General features: G+C 37.5%; 2 protein-coding genes across 4 annotated transcripts in view; both read left to right on the top strand.

The window, feature by feature from the left end:
• LOC127618979 (growth hormone-releasing hormone receptor-like) overlaps positions 1 to 10601 on the top strand; it is a 32567-nt gene extending 21966 nt beyond the window's left edge. The window contains 6 exon segments of the mRNA XM_052091684.1: positions 1507 to 1567; positions 2449 to 2518; positions 2600 to 2691; positions 5547 to 5676; positions 9181 to 9222; positions 10500 to 10601. Coding sequence (XP_051947644.1) covers positions 1507 to 1567; positions 2449 to 2518; positions 2600 to 2691; positions 5547 to 5676; positions 9181 to 9222; positions 10500 to 10601 — 497 coding nt within the window.
• Positions 10602 to 13254: 2653 nt separating this feature from the next.
• LOC127618713 (G-protein-signaling modulator 2-like) overlaps positions 13255 to 21791 on the top strand; it is a 40768-nt gene continuing 32231 nt past the window's right edge. For 2 of the 3 annotated variants that reach the window (XM_052091318.1, XM_052091317.1), the window contains exons 1-2: positions 13255 to 13403; positions 14771 to 17848. In XM_052091318.1, coding sequence (XP_051947278.1) covers positions 17799 to 17848 — 50 coding nt within the window. In that variant the 5' untranslated portion in view covers positions 13255 to 13403; positions 14771 to 17798. The remainder of the gene's footprint in view (positions 13404 to 14770; positions 17849 to 21791) is intronic. The other variant, XM_052091319.1, reaches the window with a different exon arrangement.

Here is a 21791-nt window from a genome sequence, read left to right as displayed (position 1 = left end):
TGCAAAAAAATGTCTACAATTTTCAGTACACCCCCAAATAAATAAATTGGGGCATTTATTCAAAAAAATATTGTATATGTTTACAATCTTACGATGAACAGAAATAAAATAATAATAATAATATAATTTTGTTGACCTTTGTTAGCATGTTAGCATGTAATTCTGGTTCTGTTCACTCTATCTCCCTTTAAATTGTCTTATTTTATTCCACTAGATCACAGCAAGTTCTAGGTAAAAATATTGTTTTCTCTATCATTTCCATCACAATATTCAGATCTGAAATGTAGGTGGCACTATAATGCATTTTAGCCCTCAAAGATGTGCTCGTCCATAGACATTCAGTCTAATTTTAAGTTCATGCACCACCCTCATAGTCTCGATGAATACCTCGGCCTCTGAGTGGACTAGAAGCTCAATCTAGGTGTCATTAGAAATCTGAGATTCTGCCCTTTGCAGTGATATAAAGCACCAATTTTATCACCAATAGTTGAAAACATATTTTTCCTATGATTTGTTTAGCATGCTTTTCCTGCTGGCTGCATATTTTGTTCTTGACATCTAAGATATAACATGGGATTATTCACCCAAGCAAGCTCACAGACAAGAAAATAGTGGCTCATTTTGTAGCTCAAGCTCAAGTTTGTGGCTGCTGGGGACTTACAGCTGCATTGATCGGTGCATATTTGATCTGCGCATATTTGATGCATTACAGAAATCATATTTCACTTTGTAATTCTATTGAAAATCTTTCAAACTGTGGTATAAGGACAACAAAATAAACTGTATAGTCATATTCCTGAAAATGATTTGACATATGACTTATATAAGTGCTATGTAAAAGATTTTATATTCAAATTAATATTTCTACCATATTACCTCTAGGTGGCGCCTATTTGCGATGCAGATGTTTTCAGCCCTTATTTTGTTATTATATGCAACATAAATGCAAATTTGATGGTATTCTATAATAAGCTCAGATTCTAAGCTTTCAAATGATTCCCCATTTGCTTTACTTACAGTATCCGGGGACATTTTTCACGTTATTGCGCCCTCAATATATGCAAATCTCTATGAAATTATAAAAAATACAAAAAACGGGAGAAGTGAGAAAACGAAGTGGGAACCCCGATGCCAGAATTATAATTTCCATAAAAAAATGTCAAGCTTCAGAATTTATTAAATGATGAATTTTGGATTGGGATGACTTTAAGATTCACTTTTCTTTTATCTGTAGTCTGGGGTAGTATTCCCTGCAGCATTGCGTCTCTGAATCTCTGTCATTTAAGACACTTCTGTCTGGTTATCATCTAATAATTAGTTTATGTCTGGATCAAACCGATTCAGATTCTACACTTAATGACATTGGCAGTAATAGCTTCTGGGTCTAATGTCTCCACTTTCATTTATTTGGCCTCAAGTACAAATTTGCCTAGAACATTATAAAAGGCCCTTTTTACTAGGCATGCCATCTCTCTCACTCTCTTCTTCGTTGTTTTTGTCTTGCAGGTGTTCCAGTAGTCTGTATTGTCATTTGGATCTGCTCCAGAGTGTATTTTGAGGACACAGAGTAATTCTTTCACTGCCATAATAGAGCTCAACAACAAGTATTTTTCCCAATTCATTTTTTGCATAGGCTTTTCATAAAATCCTCCATAAAAGAGCTGGAAGCCATGAACCAAATCAACCAGCTCCGAAGTGAATCGCAACATTACAAACTTTGTTTTGAGGGAAAAAGTTATTTGAAAACCGGACAAAAAGGCAAAAGTACAAGACTGGGTACTCACCGTCTTTCATGAGGGCAAAAACAGCAATCCCATGAAGCATTGCGAATGATTTAAAATGCATAGGTTGATTTTCAATGATTGATTTTAGGTTGTTTATTATAAGTAAAGAAACAATATATATATCTGGAGCTTTCACTGCTGGACCATGCGTTTTTGTAGTTGTTCACCAGGAGTTCTGTATCAAACATGATTTTTTTAACAAGGAAGTTGAAATTACGCAGTCTGGCGGCTTTAACGGAAGCATATACCATCGATGAACAACCTCGGTGCTTAAAATCGATTAATCTATGGAAAAAATGAATGGGATTTGTACTTCCAGAACATGACTGTTGCAGTCTATTAGTGCTCGCTCATACTTTGAATTAGGAATTTGAACAAACATTATGGCAATTTCTACTTTACTTTTACTTTATACTTTTATGCCACCTCCTTTTCTTCTGATAATGTAAAACTCTAGTTGAAGATCAAAACGCACATCTCAGTGACTCAGACTCAAAAGATATTGTACACTGTTACATCATCTGTGAAAGCATATGAGTACACTATTTTTGTTATTTAAATGCCTCTTTAGGCCCACAGTTACATCAGTATTTTAATAGATTACATAAGAGAAAAAAACAGATTTGAATGGACCTTTTCCTAAACCAGATGTTTGTTTTTTCAGGTGCTGGGACATCAATGACGATTCCCCTTACTGGTGGATCATCAAGGGTCCTATTGTAGCATCCATTGGGGTAAGATGATGATGCATGGGCACATAAATGGCTGAACGCATTTACACAGTTACTAATTTTCCTGTTTCTTGTCCTATCCAGGTGAACTTCCTTCTCTTCATGAATATTATCAGGATTCTGGTGCAAAAGCTGAACCCTCGTTTGATCCAGTTCAACAACTCTGCTCAGTACAGGTACACTCTGTTATCGGATGCGCCACCTGTAATGGTAGTCAAGGCAATACACAAAAACCAATGAGCACGGACATTGGTTAGAGCTTTTTAGGCCTATAGTCCCTATTCAATTTCATTATATGGAAAAGATTGGCCAACAGTACAATCCTCAACATTTCTTGTTTTGTGTTCCACAGATGGAAGAAAGTCAAATCAGTTTAGGAAGACATGAGAATTAGTTGATGACAGAATTGACATGTTTTGGGGGGAACTACTGTAATTCTACCAAAATGTGTAGTTTTTATGTACATTCATGCATTTGAAGGTTGCTCTTTGCAATCACGTAAATGCATAAGAACATTTCTCCAGGATGATTGTGCGATTACATGGCTCGATAAAAAAAACATCACATGCTGAGAGGAAATGGATCTGACTTCCCAGAACAGCATTTTTTCACTCAAGGAAATTGTTGTGGACTCTACACTCGCTGTAAGAATTCTTTGATCATTTTTAGCCACAGCAGTGGATGAAAGTGTTGGTTATTCACGTGTGTAAGTGTCTTGCCTTTGAAACTCCTCTTCTGTCCTTCCCTCGTATGGAGACATCTGTCTTTGTACATGCAGATAGGACCAGTGGGTCTTCCGACAACATTTCTGGAAATATGAAGGAAACACCACAAATAGATCATACCACTTGACCTATTTTGGATATTATAATAAGCCACAAGAGGCAATGTGCTCACCAGTAAAATAGTGCCATAGTATTACTGTGTTTTTGACATGGTTACATGGTAAATGGTAATACCATGTTTTTGAGACATGTACCTTAAATACCAGGGTATATAAATATGGTGATTGTTTAGTAGCATGGCACAACCTATTGATTTTCTGATGCATTGCAATCTTCATTTGAACGATCTCTATATCAATTTGTAAATCCCAAGATTGATTCGACTCGCATTTGCATCCATATTTCAAGTAAAAATGTATATATTTGGCAACTGGCTAGAAATGTTTAAATTTCACTCACCAGTAATTGTGTAGTCTATTGTTGAAGTATTCAGCAGCGAGTTCCTTTCACTGCATGTTGAGAGTAAAAGTTAATTTTAAGTGTAATGCGTGTCCAAAGATGTGATCTACGCAATGAATAATACACTTTGGGTTCTCAATAGTCAGTTGTTGATGAATATGTACAATAGCTATTGCTTTTATAAGAGTTGCTAGATGGTTGATAGAGTGTTTTAGGTAGTTGCTTACTGACCAAGATCAAAAGAGTCTCTGCTTTATCTAGAGTCCCTCATTCAATGGAAGTCTATGGGTTTTCCCGCCATTTCTATTATCCGCCAGGCGACTAAAGCGGTTAGAAAAGAGCGTCACATTGGTGCCGTGACCCGGATGGGAGTGAGGTTTAGGGGGTGAGTGTAACGGGAGCCAGCTGATAGATAGCTGTGCAGTGTGTAAACCTCACTCTCCTGACCTCAAGAGGTGCACTAGCGACTGACGCTAGAGGCTGTAGCCTTTAGCCTCCTTGTTAGAGCACCCGCCTCCCACACCGGAGACCTAGGTGCGAGTCCCGTACGGAGCGGGTAGAACAAGGGCGTCACATTTGCAAGCACCACTAATAAACACTTCTTCCACCAATTAATACATGTAATTATTCTCAGTGTAGGTTGTTTATGGTTGCCAAGTAATTTAAAGGTCAAACATTATCCTATGAGCAAATGATTGGCCTATAAATATACACATTTGTCAGGTGTGCTTATATCAGCTTTTATACAGTACAATGTCTCTGAACATGCCATATCTGTTTTATAAATGGACATTTCTTTTCGCGCACATGTTAGGAGGACATTTCCAGTACGTTACATCTAGCTGGGTATAGTCTTTTGAGAGATTTGAATGACCTTGTACAGTATGCGGGTCCTTGTATTAGTGTGTGAGTATGGTTATGTGCTCTATTCGGGGTGTTATGATGGAGAGAACTCTTTGTTTTGGCCAAAAATGAGTGGTAGCTTTTGTGTTAGATGCATACTCATGCATATGTAGATTTCATACAGGCCTGTAAAGGGCACAAATACACTAGAATCAGATCATTTAGGGGTTTCTGACAAAATATTTGAGTTTCAGTGAATAACAGCTTGAATTTTGGTTTTTCTTCACTCAACGCTTACTGTATAAAAATTGGAATATATGTCCCTTTCATCTTTTCATGACTTCCAAATGCCCTAGGGCCAATTATCCCCAATGGCCCCCCTCCACCCACCAAAAGTTGTTGAGCGGGGGTTGGTGGGTGTGTGAGAGGGGTGGGGGGGTTTTGGTGGGTCGTTGTTCATGCCCAAAAAGGAGCGGAGGGATCACCAAACTAGATCGTGCAGCCTTTAAGCCCAGGGCACCCCCAGGTAGTCAAGGGCCCCTGGGAACTGGCCCCATTGGCCCAGTCGGTAATCCATCCCTGCATTTCATGGTACTTTTACATCTTTGTGTTTTTTTTATATGAAAGAGAGCAGTTTGCAGAGAAGAGCAGAGTAACTATAATGTTCTTGCAAGAGCATATACATCTAGCAGACATTTTTTTTCTAGGCAATGCACTAAAACAAACAAGTACATTGCAACCTATTAATTTAAAATCTACACAGTATAAACTAAACATTTAAGAATATTCTCATGGATGTGTGTATACAGAGGAAATGTAAAAACTGCCAATATTAATGTATTTTCAAAGTCATTTTTAGGAGTCATTATGTACACTCAAGGCACAGTTATATTGTACATGTTTCAAATAACAAATCCGACTCGTATAGAAACTTCCAGCACTACAATCTTCTCAATAACCCCCTCTTCCTTCATCTTCTCCTTTAATATCTCTCCTTTCCTAAGGCGACTGACCAAGTCCACCCTCCTCCTAATCCCTCTCTTCGGCACTCATTACATGGTGTTCAGCTTCCTTCCAGACGTCTTCAACGTGAGCCTGCGGCTTTACATCGAGCTCTGTCTGGGCTCCTTCCAGGTTATACAACCCTCTATCAAAACATCATAACGTAAATCCAAACCTTAAAAGGATAGTTTACCTCCAAAATGAAAATTCAGTCATCATTTATTCATCATGTTGTTCCAAACCTGAATGACTTACTCTCTCCTTTTGTTTTTGGGTGAACTATCCCTTTAAATCCAAACCCTTCCAAACCAAAGCCATGTCTCTTCAGTGCACAAGCTCACACATGTGTGAATTAATGAAGGTTGACTTCAGACATACTCCCCACTGTACAGTTGATGAGATCAAAACAACCTGCGGACCCCTCAGAGTAGACTTCACCTTTGATCTGTTGAAAGTGGAGATGGACATTGGGGTTTTAGAGGTATTACTTTGTTAGTCAGAGTGCTAATTGAGTTTCTTGAAGAGCCAGCAGCTAATTTTAAACATTAATTCCAAGCAGGAGTTTGAGAAAACAAAACAGAAATGCAGTTACCCTCTCATCCTGGTTTATTCAATCTGTTGAAATTGAAAGTGCTGTCCAATTTTTTGCCAAAAATATTTTCTCTCAGGCTAAAATTGAAATAAGTTTGTGTTCCTTTTGGTTTATGCATATTTTGAATAACTAAACATTGGGAAATGTGACAAATGTTTTATGTAGCTCCATCTCCATTCAGATGCTGAACTTGGCCCAAAGTACAAACAGTTTGGCTATGTATTGTTAATAATAGTAAAGTGCTTATTTTTTTTACAGATTTATTTATTTTTTTACACAGAATTTACTAATGTATTAGTTATACGTATCACACATTGATTAAATTATAAATAAATGAAATCATTTATATTTATTAGTGCTAATTTATATATACAGTATATATATATATATTAGGGCTGTTGATTTAACGTGTTAATTCAGAGCGATTCATTTTACAAAAAAAAACATGTTAAAAAAATGTACTCAATTAATCTCACTGCCCCCGGACCATAATAAGGAAGATTCCTGAGAAATTCAAGCTTGTAGTACCACCCGTTTACTCCAGAGGGCAGTAAGTGAAACTTCATCTGTATGAGCAACACGCAGTTTATACAGTGAAGTAAACAGCCATCCAGAACAAAACAGACATTCGTTACGTTCTTGCTTTCAAAACACTTGACGGAGCACAAATACAAACTAAGGGATCTCAAGATGTGTTTAAAGATTGAGTATTAAACTGTATTTAACTTGAAACAGTGAACTAAACATTTTATGTTTATGACGCAACGCACCCGAGACGCTACACAAGCATGTCTGATGCAGGTGTACATTGACGGGTCCTTAAACAAGCCCTCATAATAAATCTCCAACTGATTGACAAATTCACTTGTGTAATGGATTGCTGTGAACTGTGTGTCAGTGATTGACTTATGATCAATAATATGGTAGTAAACAACACATTGTAATCTAAAGCTGCTTTTTGTATTGCCTTATCAATGATGAACTCTTCTGCTACAAGAATGTAAAGCAGTTTATTTATCTGAATATTTTGTATTATATATAATTGTTAAATATTTAAAGATATCTATGTATAATTATATATTGATATAAATATGTATAATCATTATATATTGAGTTATTTTTATCTGAGGGGCTTTCTCAGCAAATATTTGTATATGCGATTAATTAATCGAGACACCATGTAATTAATTTGATTTAAAATATTTTATCGATTGACAGCCCTAATATTTATATATATATATATAATATGAATTAATAATTGATAAATAATAGAAATAATAAAGATTTGTATTTAATAGAGTACTATATAATAATTAAATAATAGTTATTAATTAAATGATAATAAATAATATATTAGTACTGTGCAAAAGTCTTACGCACTTAAGATGTTTCACAAAAACATTTGTCTTGAGATGATTATTTATATATTCAGCTTTTGTGTCAATAAGAAATATACATTTTATTCTGCCACACAATTTGTTTTGCAAATAGAAAGATTAGAATAGAAGAACAGGGAGCCCTGCAATAGATGGCATGGCCCCATTAGAGCCCCCCACTGAACATCGGGTCAGTCTGGGATTACATGAAGAGACAGAAGCAACTGAGACAGCCGAAATAGTCAGAAGAACTGTGGCCAATTCTCCAAGAAGCTTGGAACATCCCATCTGCCAACAACCAAGAACAACTGTCTCCAGGTGTCTCTAGGAGAATTGGTGCTGTTTTAAATGTAAAGGTGGTCACAGCAAATATTGATTTTGTATGACTTTGTATGATGTTAATTGATTAATGAAAACTAATTATGTCATTAGTTCTTTAAGAAATCCTCACTTTGAAAGTTTTTCACAAGTGCCTAAAACTTTTGCAGTATAAATATAAAATGCATTATAACTGTTTACAAAAAAAGTCTAAACATAGTAAAAAAACTGATACTGTAAGAGGAAATGACTTTAGATTAAGCCCCTTAAATGTGATGTAAGAAATATTAAGCCATTTTTTAAAGGGGGAGGTGTCGTAAAATAACAAGGTTGAACATAATTGATTTGCATAAAGAATCTTTGACATTGAAAGCATAAAAATGTTATTATATTAAAGCAAGATTAAGGTTAAATTAATTTATATTTATTCTATGCTAGGGCTGAAACGATTAGACAAAATATTTTGACAAAAATGTTCCTTGTCGGATAGTCGTTTGATCTCATTTAGCGTAACATGAGATCACATTAAACTGTAATGATGATGCGCAAGAGCAGCACTGCAGCTCGCGCAAGACTGAGGAACAAATACACAGCTCACAGTCCAGATGCACTCGAAACCTTCCAGACAGCTTCAGGTGATGTAGATCGCAAAGTATGAGTGAATTATAATGCAAAAATACAAAATAAGTAAATACAGAATCACTCTTGTTGTTGAGTAAATGGAGCTGGAGCTCTGCTGAAGCAAAACTTGCGTGTCGAGCGTCTTTAAAGGAAACACCCCGACGTTACATCTTTAATGCAGTTACATTTAATGCCCTATAGCTTTATTAAAGTTCAAATAATAAGGAAGCAGGTCATGTAAATAACTACAAACTCTGAAACTGGCATTTTTCTGTGCAGTCAGCGCCTCTTCTATGAGTTGCACGAATGTCCCCATCTAAGGGGGAGATATTGAAACTGCACCCGGCTGATGCACACTCTGTCGCGGGGACTCTTGTACCTCGAACGCATGCGCTTAATGCAGCTAGAATATAACGTGATGGCTTGTGATTTATTGCATCATAATAAATGTCACCGTGCATTTCTTATCATGAAGAAAATTGGCAATACACAGCTTTATTAATACGAGAGAGTTTGTTTTTTTGTGAGTTAAAGATGGATTGAAGTGAACAGAAAGGTGTGAGAGAGGGTAATCTTCATCCCATTACACACTGCAACTAAATAAGTTTTTGATTTGTTTTTGTTTTGACTTGTTTTGTAATATTAGGTCATTTTTAGATGATTGACTCTACATACACAAAAATTGTGTTACAGTCACTTACTCCCTTCTCCTAATTAATTTTCTTTAAGGGGCTCATTGTGGCGGTTCTCTATTGTTTTCTGAACCAGGAGGTGAGTAATTATTGCTTAAAAACCATCAATATGATCAAATCCAGATATGTGTAAGTCAATTAGACATCTGGACAAACCAGTTTTTCTTTCTTTCTGTTCATCAATCCATCCATCTGTTGACCTTCCATCCATCTATCCATCCGTTGATCTGTCTGTCTCTCTCTCTCTCTCTCTCTATCCAACCATCTATCCATCCGTCGCTCTGTCCCACCGTCATTATGTCTGTCTGTCTGTCTCTCTCTCTATCTCTCTCTCTCTCTCTCTATCTATCTATCTATCATCCATCTGTCCGTACGTCTGTCCGTCATTCTATCTGTCTGTCTGTCTTTCCATTGTTCTATCCATCAATCTGTCTGTGGTTCTGTCTCTCCATCTGACCCTCCGTCATTCTATCCATCTATCCCTCTCTCTCTCTCTCTATTTATCTATCATCCATCTGTCCGTACGTCTGTCCGTCATTCTATCTGTCTGTCCTTCCATCCATCTTTCTATCCATCCATCTGTCTGTTGTACTATCTCTCTGTCTTTCCATCCGTTGTTCTGTCTGTGGTTTGTTCTATCTGTCTGTTGTTCTATCTATCTACCTGTCTGTCCATCCGTTGTTCTATCCATCAATCTTTCCGTCATTCTGTGTTATTTTACCCGTCCGTTGTTCTGTCTGTATGTCCATCCGTCCATTCCGTCATACTGTGTCTATCTCTTTATACCCATCCGTTCATCCATCCATCGTTCTATATGTCTGTCGTTCTATCATCCGTCATGATGTCTGTCTGTCTGTCTCTCTCTCTCTATCTATTATCCATCTGTCCGTCCATCCATCCGTCATTCTATCTGTCTGTCTGTCTGTTCATTGTTTTATCCATCAATCTGTCTGTGGTTCTGTCTGTCTGACGTTTTGTCTGTCCATCTGCCCATCTGTCATTCTATCCCTCTGTCGGTCTGTCCATCCATCTTTCTGTCCATTGTTCTATCCATCTATTTGTCTGTTGTTCTATCTATCTACCTGTCTGTCCATCCGTTGTTCTATCCATCTGTCCATCCGTCATTCTGTTTGTCTGTCTGGCTACTGTCTGTATGTCCATCTGTCATACTGTCTGTCTGTCTCTTTATACCCATCCTTTCACCGTCCATCACTCTATCCATCTATTTTTCCATCCGTCTGTCTTTCTACCCATCTATCTGTCCGCCCGTCCATCGTTCTATCTATCTGTCCATCCTTTCGTTCTATCTATCTATCTATCTATCTGTCTGTCTGTCTGTCTGTCTGTCTGTCATAGGTTCAGAATGAAATGCGATTACGATGGATGCGCTATCAAGAGGGGAGTTACAATGTAGTCCCTGTTGGAGCCAAAGGAAGCCAGATGGACACTCCATTTTAGAGTCACTAAAACCGAGGATCAGTAATGCCTTCAACACCTCCAGTGGTCCTTAATCTCCATAAATCAACATCTAACATCAGCATGAAGTCAAACACAAATTTGATGTATGCAGATTGCATCGCTCACTTGCTACAAAAACAAATGACGTCGTGCAAGACCATCTCAAGTAACTGCAGTATGAACTATTGCAACTTGCTGACTTTAGACAATAGCTAGAAATACTCCATTATCATAATTTTAAAAGGTAAACTGCTTGCATGAGATAGTCAAGACAAGTTCTTCAAAGCCATACCAGCTAGACAGATACTGGTTATGCCCTTCATATTTAGACCCTAAATTATTTTATTTCCCATTGCAACAGGAAGTTGGGATGGGGCATATCGATAATAGCCATTAGGCTTTATTTTACATCAAAGGCCAGGAAACCCATGACTGCATGCAGATTGGATTTGGTGGTGGGACATTGTCATTCTAGAGAGCATTTTCTCAAACCAGAATTTCTATACGTCCCTGTGAACATGATGAGTCATCAGTATTTTTGGTCCATCTTCCCTTAAGAGAAATACTATATTTTATATATGTATATCTTCTTAAAGATTTGGTCAACTTATTGACCGGTACATAGATGGACTCAAAGCTACTAGACACAAAGCCACAGCATGTGCATTTTGATTCAATGGTGTCTCTAATAATAATATGTAATACTCTGTTAAGCATCTTAAGGTTTGGAAATGTATCTATGTACATATGTATGTACTATTTATATGGAAGAATTGAAAGATTCCTTGATATATTCATTAATTTCTGTGTGAGTTATATTAAATTAGATGTTTTCTTTTCTGTTCTGCTGGTTGACTAGGCACTCCAAAATCAACAAACAACTAAAAACTGAACGTTGTAGCTACTTTACAAAAGTGATTGAGAGGTTATAGTAAAAACGTGGTTTTCTGTTTATTGCCTTTACTTTTTCTTATTTTGTTTTACTCTCAAGCTGAACTCGTGCAACACCGGACCAGCTCAAAGCATACACTCAAACCAAAACTAGATATGAAAGAATCTGCTCTGTTCCTCCGTACTCATGCCTCAGAATGAATGTGGACTATTTTCGGTTTTCATGGTTGCTTCAGGACCAAAGACTGCAGTTCAGTTCCTTTGGATGTAGCATCTCCTCACCAATGTGCATTTATACTCTGTTGCCTATAAAAAGCAAGTGAAGTCATTGTAAATGCCAGGGGTTTTTCACAGGGGTGGCCAGCAGGAGCCAGCGATCAGTCTGTGGTGGCATAGAAATTTTCAGGCAGCATTTTCATATCATGGATACAAAGACGAAGGGAATTGGATACAGTGACACCCAAGACGGAGAGGTGCGGGGACCCTGGTGTGCGCACATGTTAAGTCTCCTGTGTGTTGCGGTTGTACAGAGATCGTCCCACCTCTAAAAATATAAACTGTGCCCAAGACAAAAAATTACCAAAACGTCAATAGCGAGTGGGGTCCATGGTGGCCACGGCCACCCCTGGCCACCCCCTAGCTCCGCCCCTGCCTGTGTTTGTGTATATGTGCTTAAGTGTGTGTATTTGTGCAAGTATGTACTTAAGCAAGCTGACAGAGTGTGTAGGCCTGTCTGTACCTATTTGTGAGTTTAAGAGCTGGCGTTTGGCTTTATGTCTGACATATAATTAAATTGTATTAAAACAGAACAATTCATTTATCTTCTGAAGAAATCACTTGTGTGAATATGACAGCTGACTTTCTCTGTCAGGAATTACACACTGCCCCCTGGTGTTCAATACACCATACTACTATTGTATTTGTGCTTGTAGACGGACTTCTTGATTTTAGTCAAATTTATAAATTATTCTTTCTTGAGTTCTCAAACAGTGAATTGCAGATTATGAGAAAATAAAATCAGTTATAAAAATACATTCTGCATCCTTAATTTCCAAGATAATATTTACACCAGTTTGCAGATCTGTTCTCATTAAATCTGCAACACAGGTAAGCATTGTTCATTAAATAAATCGGACAGTTTTACAATGGACAATGGACTAAAATACATCTCGGTAACATTTGGGAAGTGTTATTCATTTTTGCGAATCGGTTCTTTACAACAATGAACCGATTCACGGATTCTTTTATCTCATCACTCACGTTCATATATTAATAACGTTTAGATTTTTTGTTAAAGCTGCTGTTAATCGCAATAGGCCTTCTGTTAACTAACATCTTTTCTACCGGTAGCCACTTAACTAGCCTATATTAATTAATAATATATCATTTAATTTTCCCAATGTTGTTCCCACAAACTCTTTAAGTCGAGTGATTCACAGACGCTTTGTGAATCGGTTCCACCGAATTATAACATACCAAAACAACAGCTCCTAACAATATCGTTTCCACCGTTAGACAATTCATCTGATGAATGAACAATATACAAATATTTTTACTAACCAATATCGTTTCCTCAAAGCTTTATTCTTAAATGTCATCCCTTTGTATCCAAATGATTTCCAGACGCTTTGCGAATCGGTTCGACTGAATGATTCAAAAGAACCGGTTTAAAAGAACGATTCGAGAGCTCTCCAGACTTGAGGCGTGCCGTTTACAAACCCCCGTGTGATGATTGGAGTGCCAAGGCACAAAAAGTTTTCCTTGTTTCCGCAGAAGTTATAAAATGAAAGTGTCTTGAGAAAACATGGCGGAGGAAACAGTCCTTTTGAGAAACTACCGATGCGTCTTGACAAACCGAAAAACGCTCCTTCCATAAGACATGTATTTAAGACAAATCTGAGGGTGAATGAGGTAGGATTTATTTTTATCTTTTGAATGTGTTTTGTGGATGAACAGCTTGCCAAAGGTGTTCTCCACCATGACTGCAGAGCATTAAGTGCATTTATTTTAAGTAGCCTAATCTGGGTACAAAATATCTTGTTCGTGTACTTCCTTGTCTTGCCTTTTCTGAAGTTTTTCCCCCCATTATTTATCATAAAGACACGTCAGTAGATAATGACCATGAGTACGTGATGATCATCGGATACAATTGCGACATATTAGAATGTTACATTGTATCCATTCCATTCCATTCTTCCACTGATACATTGTATCCATTCCATTCCATTCTTCCACTGATACATTGTATCCATTCCATTCTTCCACTGATACATTGTATATCACTGTCTGAGTGAAATATCAATGGGTGAACCTCATGAAGCATGTCAAGGACATGTCAAAAGAAAACAAGAAATTAAGCTCGATTTTCACCATTAATATTTACATTGTGACATACTTTTCATCACAATAAAGCACTCTTATGGCTCTAATGCGAAAAAAGTCATATTATTGTGCTTGTATTTATATCTGTGATTTAGTAAAGTATAAAATAGATTTAATTTACATGTATTGTGTAAATGGTACAGTATAATTTAGTACAGTATAAATATTACAGTGTAAACGATATAGTGAAGTATTCTAGTATAATATAGTATTTGATTTACTGCCTTTCAGTTATGATGTTTATGAAAACACTGTCTCATTATTACTATAATACAGGGATTTGATTAATTGCCATGAAAATAATATCACAGTGCAATGGTTTTGTAACCGGTCCTGCTCGACTCGCTCAGAGCGGGATTCGAACCGGCGTCTCCGGCATGGGAGGGCTAAGGAGGAGGCTAAAGGCTACAGTTCTAGCATCACTCGTTAGTATGCCTCTTTGAGGCAAGGGTAGTTAGGTTTTCACACACAGCACGGCTACCTACCAGCTGGTCCCCGTTACACTCACCCGCCTAAGCCTCACTCCCATCCGGGTCACGGCATCACTGTAACCAGTCTTGCTCGACCCACACCGAGCAGGATTCGAATCGGCATGGGAGGTGGGCACGCTAACGAGGAGGCTAATGTTTTCATCCTCTAGCATCAGTCCCTAGTGCACCTCTTGAGGCCAGGGGAGTGAGGTGTACACAATGCACATCTACCTACTAGCTGGCTACTGTTACACTTTTTAAATTGTCTTCATTATCTTAAATAACTAAATATACAGTACTGTGCAAAAGTCTTAGGCATATATGATGTTTCATAAAAACATTCGTCTTAGATGGTTATTTATTTCTTCAGCTTTAGCGTGTCAGTAGGAAATATACATTTTACACTCCCAATTGTTCCTTTTATAGAAGGATAGAAGAATAGAAGAACAGGGAGCCCTGCAACAGATGGAACGGCCCCCACAGAGCCCCTCACTGAACATTGTGTCTATCTGGGATTACATAGACAAGCAATTGAGACAGCCTAAATAGATAGAAGAACTGTGGCCAATTCTCCAAGAAGCTTGGAACATCCAATCTGCCAACAACCAAGAAAAACTGTGTCCAGGTTTCTCTAGGAAATCTAGAGCCATTTTGAAGACAAAGGTGGTCACAGTGAATATTGATTTAGCTTTTTTTATGTTTACTGTAAAGACATCCTCACTATGCTACATTTTCCACAAGTGTCTAAAACTTTGGCACTGTACTATAGTTTTTCTTTTTATTTATTGTGCTTTTTCGGGACAAAAATGTCCATGAGATTTTTCCAAAGCGTGCGTCTGTAATTGCAAGCAGTTCCTCGTGGTCCCCTGCTTTCAATGGCCTCCTATGGGATTTTATGAGAAACATCTGGCCAGGATCCGACTGACAGATTGGACACAGCAGCTCCTGTATGTACACTGACTGCAGTGGAAATCTAAGAACTTTTTTAATAAATCACAGCCATTTACACGACCTGTCCAGGGTGTCCCCCGCCTTTCGCCCAATGTTAGCTGGGATAGGCTCCAGCCCCCCGCGACCCTGTACACAGGATAAGCGGTTGACGATGGATGGATGGATGGACAGCCATTTACAATGCATGGGTTTTGAAGTCTGCCCTTCTAATCCAGGATATTATTGTGCACGATTGCTCTCAGCCTCCCTGAGTATTTGAATAAGTCGCTCACTGTTTTTGGAAATGTTACTAGAGCATAAAGAAATGAGATTGAAATGATGGTGCAGGGATTGCAGAACAACATGTCTGTGGTAGAATATTCACAGTTTGCTTGGTGTATTAAAATAACACCGTAACATTTTTGTAATGGTTTTGGTTCCTAAGTGTTATTTTCTAATAAATCTGGTGGGATTAAGTGGGATTATGCCTCAAAAGTACAGAAAATGGCTATTATTCCCTGCAAACTTTACTTTTGTGACTAGGACAGTGATATTTTTATAAATGTACCTATTTTCCAGAACATTCCAGATAGATTAAGTGCCGAGTAAACTTGGAGTAACTTCTTGAACTTTCCAGTAATATAAATAGTAGTATAAACACAGGGACCTTAATCCCACCAGTTCAGTTCCAGCTGCCTAAGTGGATACATATCTGCATTTTTTTTAGATGGCATCAAGGGGCTGCAAGCATCTAGCAGACGTATTTTGCTATGTCTGCGGCCAATTTATCAAGACAAGAGCGAAAAGTACTCAGTGGAAGCATCTGCTAAAATGTGTGAGGCCTACAAGTTATATTTCGGCATGCCTGTCGGGGAACAAGACAAACATTGTGCACCTCATTGAATCTGTGATCACTGCAAACAAACTCTGGAAGGTAAGATGGACAATTGTTGCGAGAATCTCTTACACATTCTTCATGGGTGAAATAAAGTATTTTTGTAGAGAGGAAAAGAGAGCCATGAAGTTCGCTATCCCAAGAATTTTGCGGGAACCCACTGACCACTCAAGCAACTACTACTTCTGCTTGGTGGACCCTTCCAAACTTCGGACTGGCAAGAATGAACCTGCTATCACGTATCCGGATATTCCTTCATCCATTTCCCCAGTGCCACACTGCCGTGAGCTCCCCGTACCCACGCCTCCGGAGAGAGAGCAGCCATCTTTAGAAGAGAGCAGCAAATCAGAGAGTGAGGAAGACGTTGTAGATCCAGATGACAATTTAAGAGGTGGAGTTGAGGAGATAAACCCATACTACCCCAACCAAAAAGATCTCAATAACTTGATTAGAGATCTTGGTCATATGCTGTTTTCTTCAGACTTTATGTGAAGGAAAAGACACAAAATCACTTGTTTTCTCATTGGAAATAGGTACATTTCAAAATATCACTGTCCTGGTCACAAAAGCAAAATTTTTGGGGAATAATAGCCATTTTCTATATGTTTGAGGAATAAGCAATTAGGAAATAACACTTACTACCCAGGAACAAAAATTGTGTTACCTAGTGTAATTAGACTCTGAAGGAAATGTCAACAGAAAGGAAAATGCATACAGGAATGCAGTATTTATCGCACACTTTAGTAAACATATGGGTAGCCTGCAGTTGTTGGACCGATTTGTACAAAGTCTGTCAGTTTGTGGAGGAGGAAGTGGCTTTCTCCTGCTCCCGTCTTTCATGTCGAACAGTGCTTTCAGAAATCTGCTCAATACAAGGAATTCCTGAAAGTTTTCTGAAGTGTTTTCCTACAGTCAGGGTTTCTGATAGGGATGGTTCGAGAGCTTGTGTGTGAGGAGGTCAGCAGATCCCTACATTTTTATAACTCCAGTCTGAAAATAATTTAAAGTAGCTTTCTGTCTTCATTTTGTAGACTTGTAAAAGATTAGATTTTGATTGAAAATCCATTGACTTCTTTTACGTTCATACATTGCCTTATCAGACACAGGTTTGGGTTATGTGAAACAGCCACTGTAACACTGTGACTTTACATCCTAAAAATAAAAAGTCTTTTGTTGTTCGGGTGGTTGATCACAGGGAATTCAGGAGACTTCCTCAACTGACTACAGATGATACTTGAAGTCTGAATTAGTAGGCTGGAAGTGTATTGTGTTGTGATTAATCAGTCAATGACTGTTTTTGTTGTGAAATCATTAGCTACTTGCACCTCAAGAGTGTGTGTGTGTGTGTGTGTGTGTGTGTGTGTGTGTGTGTGTGTGTGTGTGTGTGTGTGTGTGTGTGTGTGTGAGAGAGAGAGAGAGAGAGAGTGTATCATATTTCTCAAAGAGACTCTTTCATTATTGTTGCCCATCTGTCAGATGCACAGTGGTTAGACTCGCGGTGAAACCCTGAACATCTTCGCTTAATCTTTGTTTGTCCTCTTTTATAGTCATGTAATGGCCTTTTTTATGGCCAAATCTCCTCCTTTGTTTTCATTTGAAATGTGGACCTTTGCTACAGTATGCGTTTAAATGGATGTGATCGCGAAAGACGAGGAGCAAGTATTTCATGCCCGTTCCAGGTAGGAGAAAAGATCAGACTTGCCATGTGGTACACAAAAGATCCAGTTAAAACTTGTTTTTACAAAACTTTTTCTTTATGGTACATTCTTCCATTCCACTCATTCCTAACTCTTTATTTGGCCTCAATTGTTAGTGATTTTTTGAGTGTTTTTAGACCGTAGATCTCGAGTATTTACATGAAACAAAGTGGGAAAGTGTATATTGTTAGTGCCTTAACTGCCATAACATTAGGGTCCATTGGTTGTATTGGACAGATATTCCATGTGGTTTCTCAGTGCATATTAGGTGCATTAAAGCAACATTTGTAATATATTAATTATAAAAGAATTGGCAAAAAGCTGCTTAAATTAGTTTTGGATGGAGCATAACATGTCAAACCACATATTTCATGTCAACCACCCATAAAATGTCTTGTAACAGAAGATTTCATCTTTCTTCAGTACAAATGTCACTGACGTGCACTTGTTTTTCAATCAGATAAACTGGGTTTGTAATGTAATACAGGGCTGTGTATGGGACGAGTGAATGAGGGCTCATGTTCTGGTGTGTAAATCTTTAATAGAGTGTTTCAAAATTTAAACGGAGGGTCATCAGTTGTTGGCACTGTTTTGTCTTCTGTATTGCAGCGTTGCACCCCGAAATATACTACCACACCTTAAAACAGATGGATGGATGCAAATATTTATTTTTGGACTTGACACTTTTCAAAGGGATAGTCGAGAAAAGACAGTTAATTATTGAGGAGAGATCAGATCAAATTCAGCATGGAAACAAACCTGCATTGCCCACCATAGCTCAAACACTTCTAAAGCACATTTATTAACCTTTAGGCCACAGCTCGGATAAGGACCATGTGTTACTGATTATTTTGTCTGAAACCATTTCAGCCAAACTTCTCTGTTGTGGTCACTAGGGCTGTGTATTGAGACCAATTTCACAATTTAATTTCAAAGAGAATAGATTCTGATTCATATGGTTTATGTCTGTTATAATGTATACAAGGGACCTTCTTGGTATGTACATTATGAAAATATACATGTATATAAATTGTTTAATTTATCATTAGTTTTTGCTATCAATTTGGTCACATATTAGCTTTTTAAAAATGCACAAATCCATGTATTCCTTTAATAAATATTATGGATTTAAATTGCAGATATTGCATAGCTACGTTTATTGTTTGCATAATTTGTACTATTTACAGGTATTTACTAAGGATGCACAGATCCGATACCTGGATCGGTATCGGCTCCGATACTGACGTTTTTAAGCAGATCGGGTATCGGTCCGAGCCTGATCCAACCATTAAAACACAAAAGTAGTTGATATGACTTGTGCGTTTTGTTCAAAGCCACTTGAAGATGTGCGATAGCTCTGTGAATCACAAAAGGCTGTTTTATAATAAAATGCATGCGCAGCTTCAGCGCGGCAGTGAATGGTTCTGCTGTTTATACACACACGCCCATATTTGGCCTTCAGGCGCTGCTCACAAACAACATCGATGTTGATGTTCAATAGTTTGGTTCACTTATATGAATTTAAAACAGCACCAGAGGTGCCTTTTTACCAGAATTTGAATAAGCGAATTAAACTACTGAGAACTTGCCTACAAACAGACACACTTGCAGGACTTCCTGGAGAGTTCAGATTGTCAAAATAAAAGCGTGAGGGTTTAAAAGTTAAAAGTGTCACAGAGAGACTCACGGAGGCAGAGATATGAACTCAGTAGCAGGGTTTAGTGAATAGATGATTGAAACAGTGATGTAAACATCATATGAGTAAATCCAGTTGAGCAGAGTGACAAACAGCAGGTGAGTAATATCCAGACAGGGTATAGACACAATGAACAGATAACTCACAACAGTCTTATGACACTTGCAGGCAATAATGAAGTCACTGGTATGTTTGACTTAGTAGAAAGGTCTGGAGTCTCAGAGATACTATTGATGAGAACAGACAAAGAGTGTGTGTAAAGCGGGGTCCTTGATTATATTAGCCACTAATGATATGCAGGTCCATGTAATCCGAACTCGGGGAGAGTGAGCACTGAAGGCAGTGAGAGAGAGAGAGAGAGAGAGAGAGAGACTGGTGGACAAATTGAACAAAAAAGAGATCTGAATCCTTTAAAGTCCAGACACACACACACACACACACATATATATATATATATATATATATATATACCAAGACACCACTGTTGGGCCCTTGAGCAAGGCCCTTGAACCTATCTGCTCCAGGGGCGCCGTATCATGGCTGACCCTGCACTCTGACCCCAGCTTAGCTGGGATATGTGAAAAATAAATAATTTCACCATGTATATGCAGAAATGTATGTATAATGTGTGACAATTGGTCAAATTAAAATTAATTAAATTAAAAAATTAAAATTTAAATTAAATTAAATTAATTAATTAAATTAAATTAAATATATATATATATATATATATATATATATATATATATATGTGCTTCTTTTCTTCTGATGACTTACACTGGAATTACTGTTTTGCTGCTACATTATCCTGTATACTAGTTAATAATAAAGTGTTTATTAATAAGATATACATTTATATTGAAATAATGTGTAGTTAGAGGTTTGTGTTTCTTTACATATTAAAGAGCACACCAATTAGTTCCACACAATAATATAAAGATATTCTAAATTGATTATGCAAAAAACAACACTGGTATCAGATCGGTATCGGCTGATACTGAGATTTCCGATATCAGAATCGGATCGGAAGAGAAAAAGTGGTATCGGTGCATCCCTAATATTTACATTGATGCGTAGAACAAGTGCTTAAAGGAATAGTTCTCCCAAAAATTGTAATTATCTCATCATTTACTCACCCTTATATCGTCTCATGCTTGTATGACTTTCTTTTGTGGAACACAAAGATATTTTAATGATTCTGTTTTAATTTTAATTTCTGTTTGTCCATACAATGCAAGTTCCAAAAAGGACATGAAGGTGGCATAAAGGTAATGCATTGCAATCCAGTGGTTTAATCCATGTCTTCTGAAGCGATCCAATCTATTTTGGGTGTGAAAAGACTAAAATTAGGGCTGTCAACTGATTTAAATTTGTAATCAAATGAATTAAATGGCATGCTGATTGATTGATTAATCGAATGAATTGCAATTAATCACATATGTAAATATTCGCTGAGAAATCCCCTCTAATAACCAAGTCAATAATGATTAAATAATTATATATATGTGTATGTGTGTTACATTTTAAATAATTATAAATAAAATAAGCTCTTAAAATAATATTTCAGATAATTAAAATGCATTGATTAGACAATACAAAAAGCGGCTTTAGAAGGCAATATTTTGTTTATTTTCATATTATTGAACACAATCCTATCATTGGCCTACAGTTCACAGCAGTCCATTTTGCAGCTGAATTCGTCAGTCTGTCTGAGATCTAATATGAGGGCTTGTCTAAGGATGCATCAATGTACACCTGCATCAGACGGATGCTTTTCGAGTGTCTCACTTTGGTTGCATCACGTCATAAACATATTGTTTTTAGGTGCCTGTGTCAAGTTAAACGTAGTTTGAAACTTAGAAAAACATGAAATGCATGCTTTCGGATTTTCGTTCCATTAAACTTTGTCTGAAAGCAAGAACGTGTTTTAATCTAGTGCTGTCTGTGAGTGTGGTTTCTCTGTATACTGTAGTTGCGCGGTTCCTATACAGCTGGTTTTGCTTACTGCCCCCTGGAGAAAACAGGTGGTACTTAAGCTTAAAGGGTTAGTTCACCCCAAAATGAAAATGATCCCATAATTGACTCACCCTCAAGCCATCCTAGGTGTATATGACTTTCTTCTTTCAGCCAAACACAATCAGAGTTATATTAAAAAATATCCTGCTCTTCCAAGCTTTATAATGGGAGTGAAAGGTACCTTAGATTTTGAAGCCCAAAAAAGCACATCCA

Source organism: Xyrauchen texanus, chromosome 25 (assembly GCF_025860055.1).
Source record: "Xyrauchen texanus isolate HMW12.3.18 chromosome 25, RBS_HiC_50CHRs, whole genome shotgun sequence".
NCBI classification, from domain to species: domain Eukaryota; kingdom Metazoa; phylum Chordata; class Actinopteri; order Cypriniformes; family Catostomidae; genus Xyrauchen; species Xyrauchen texanus.
Note: the sequence above shows the minus strand (reverse complement) of the source record. Positions and strands in the feature narration are given on the sequence as shown.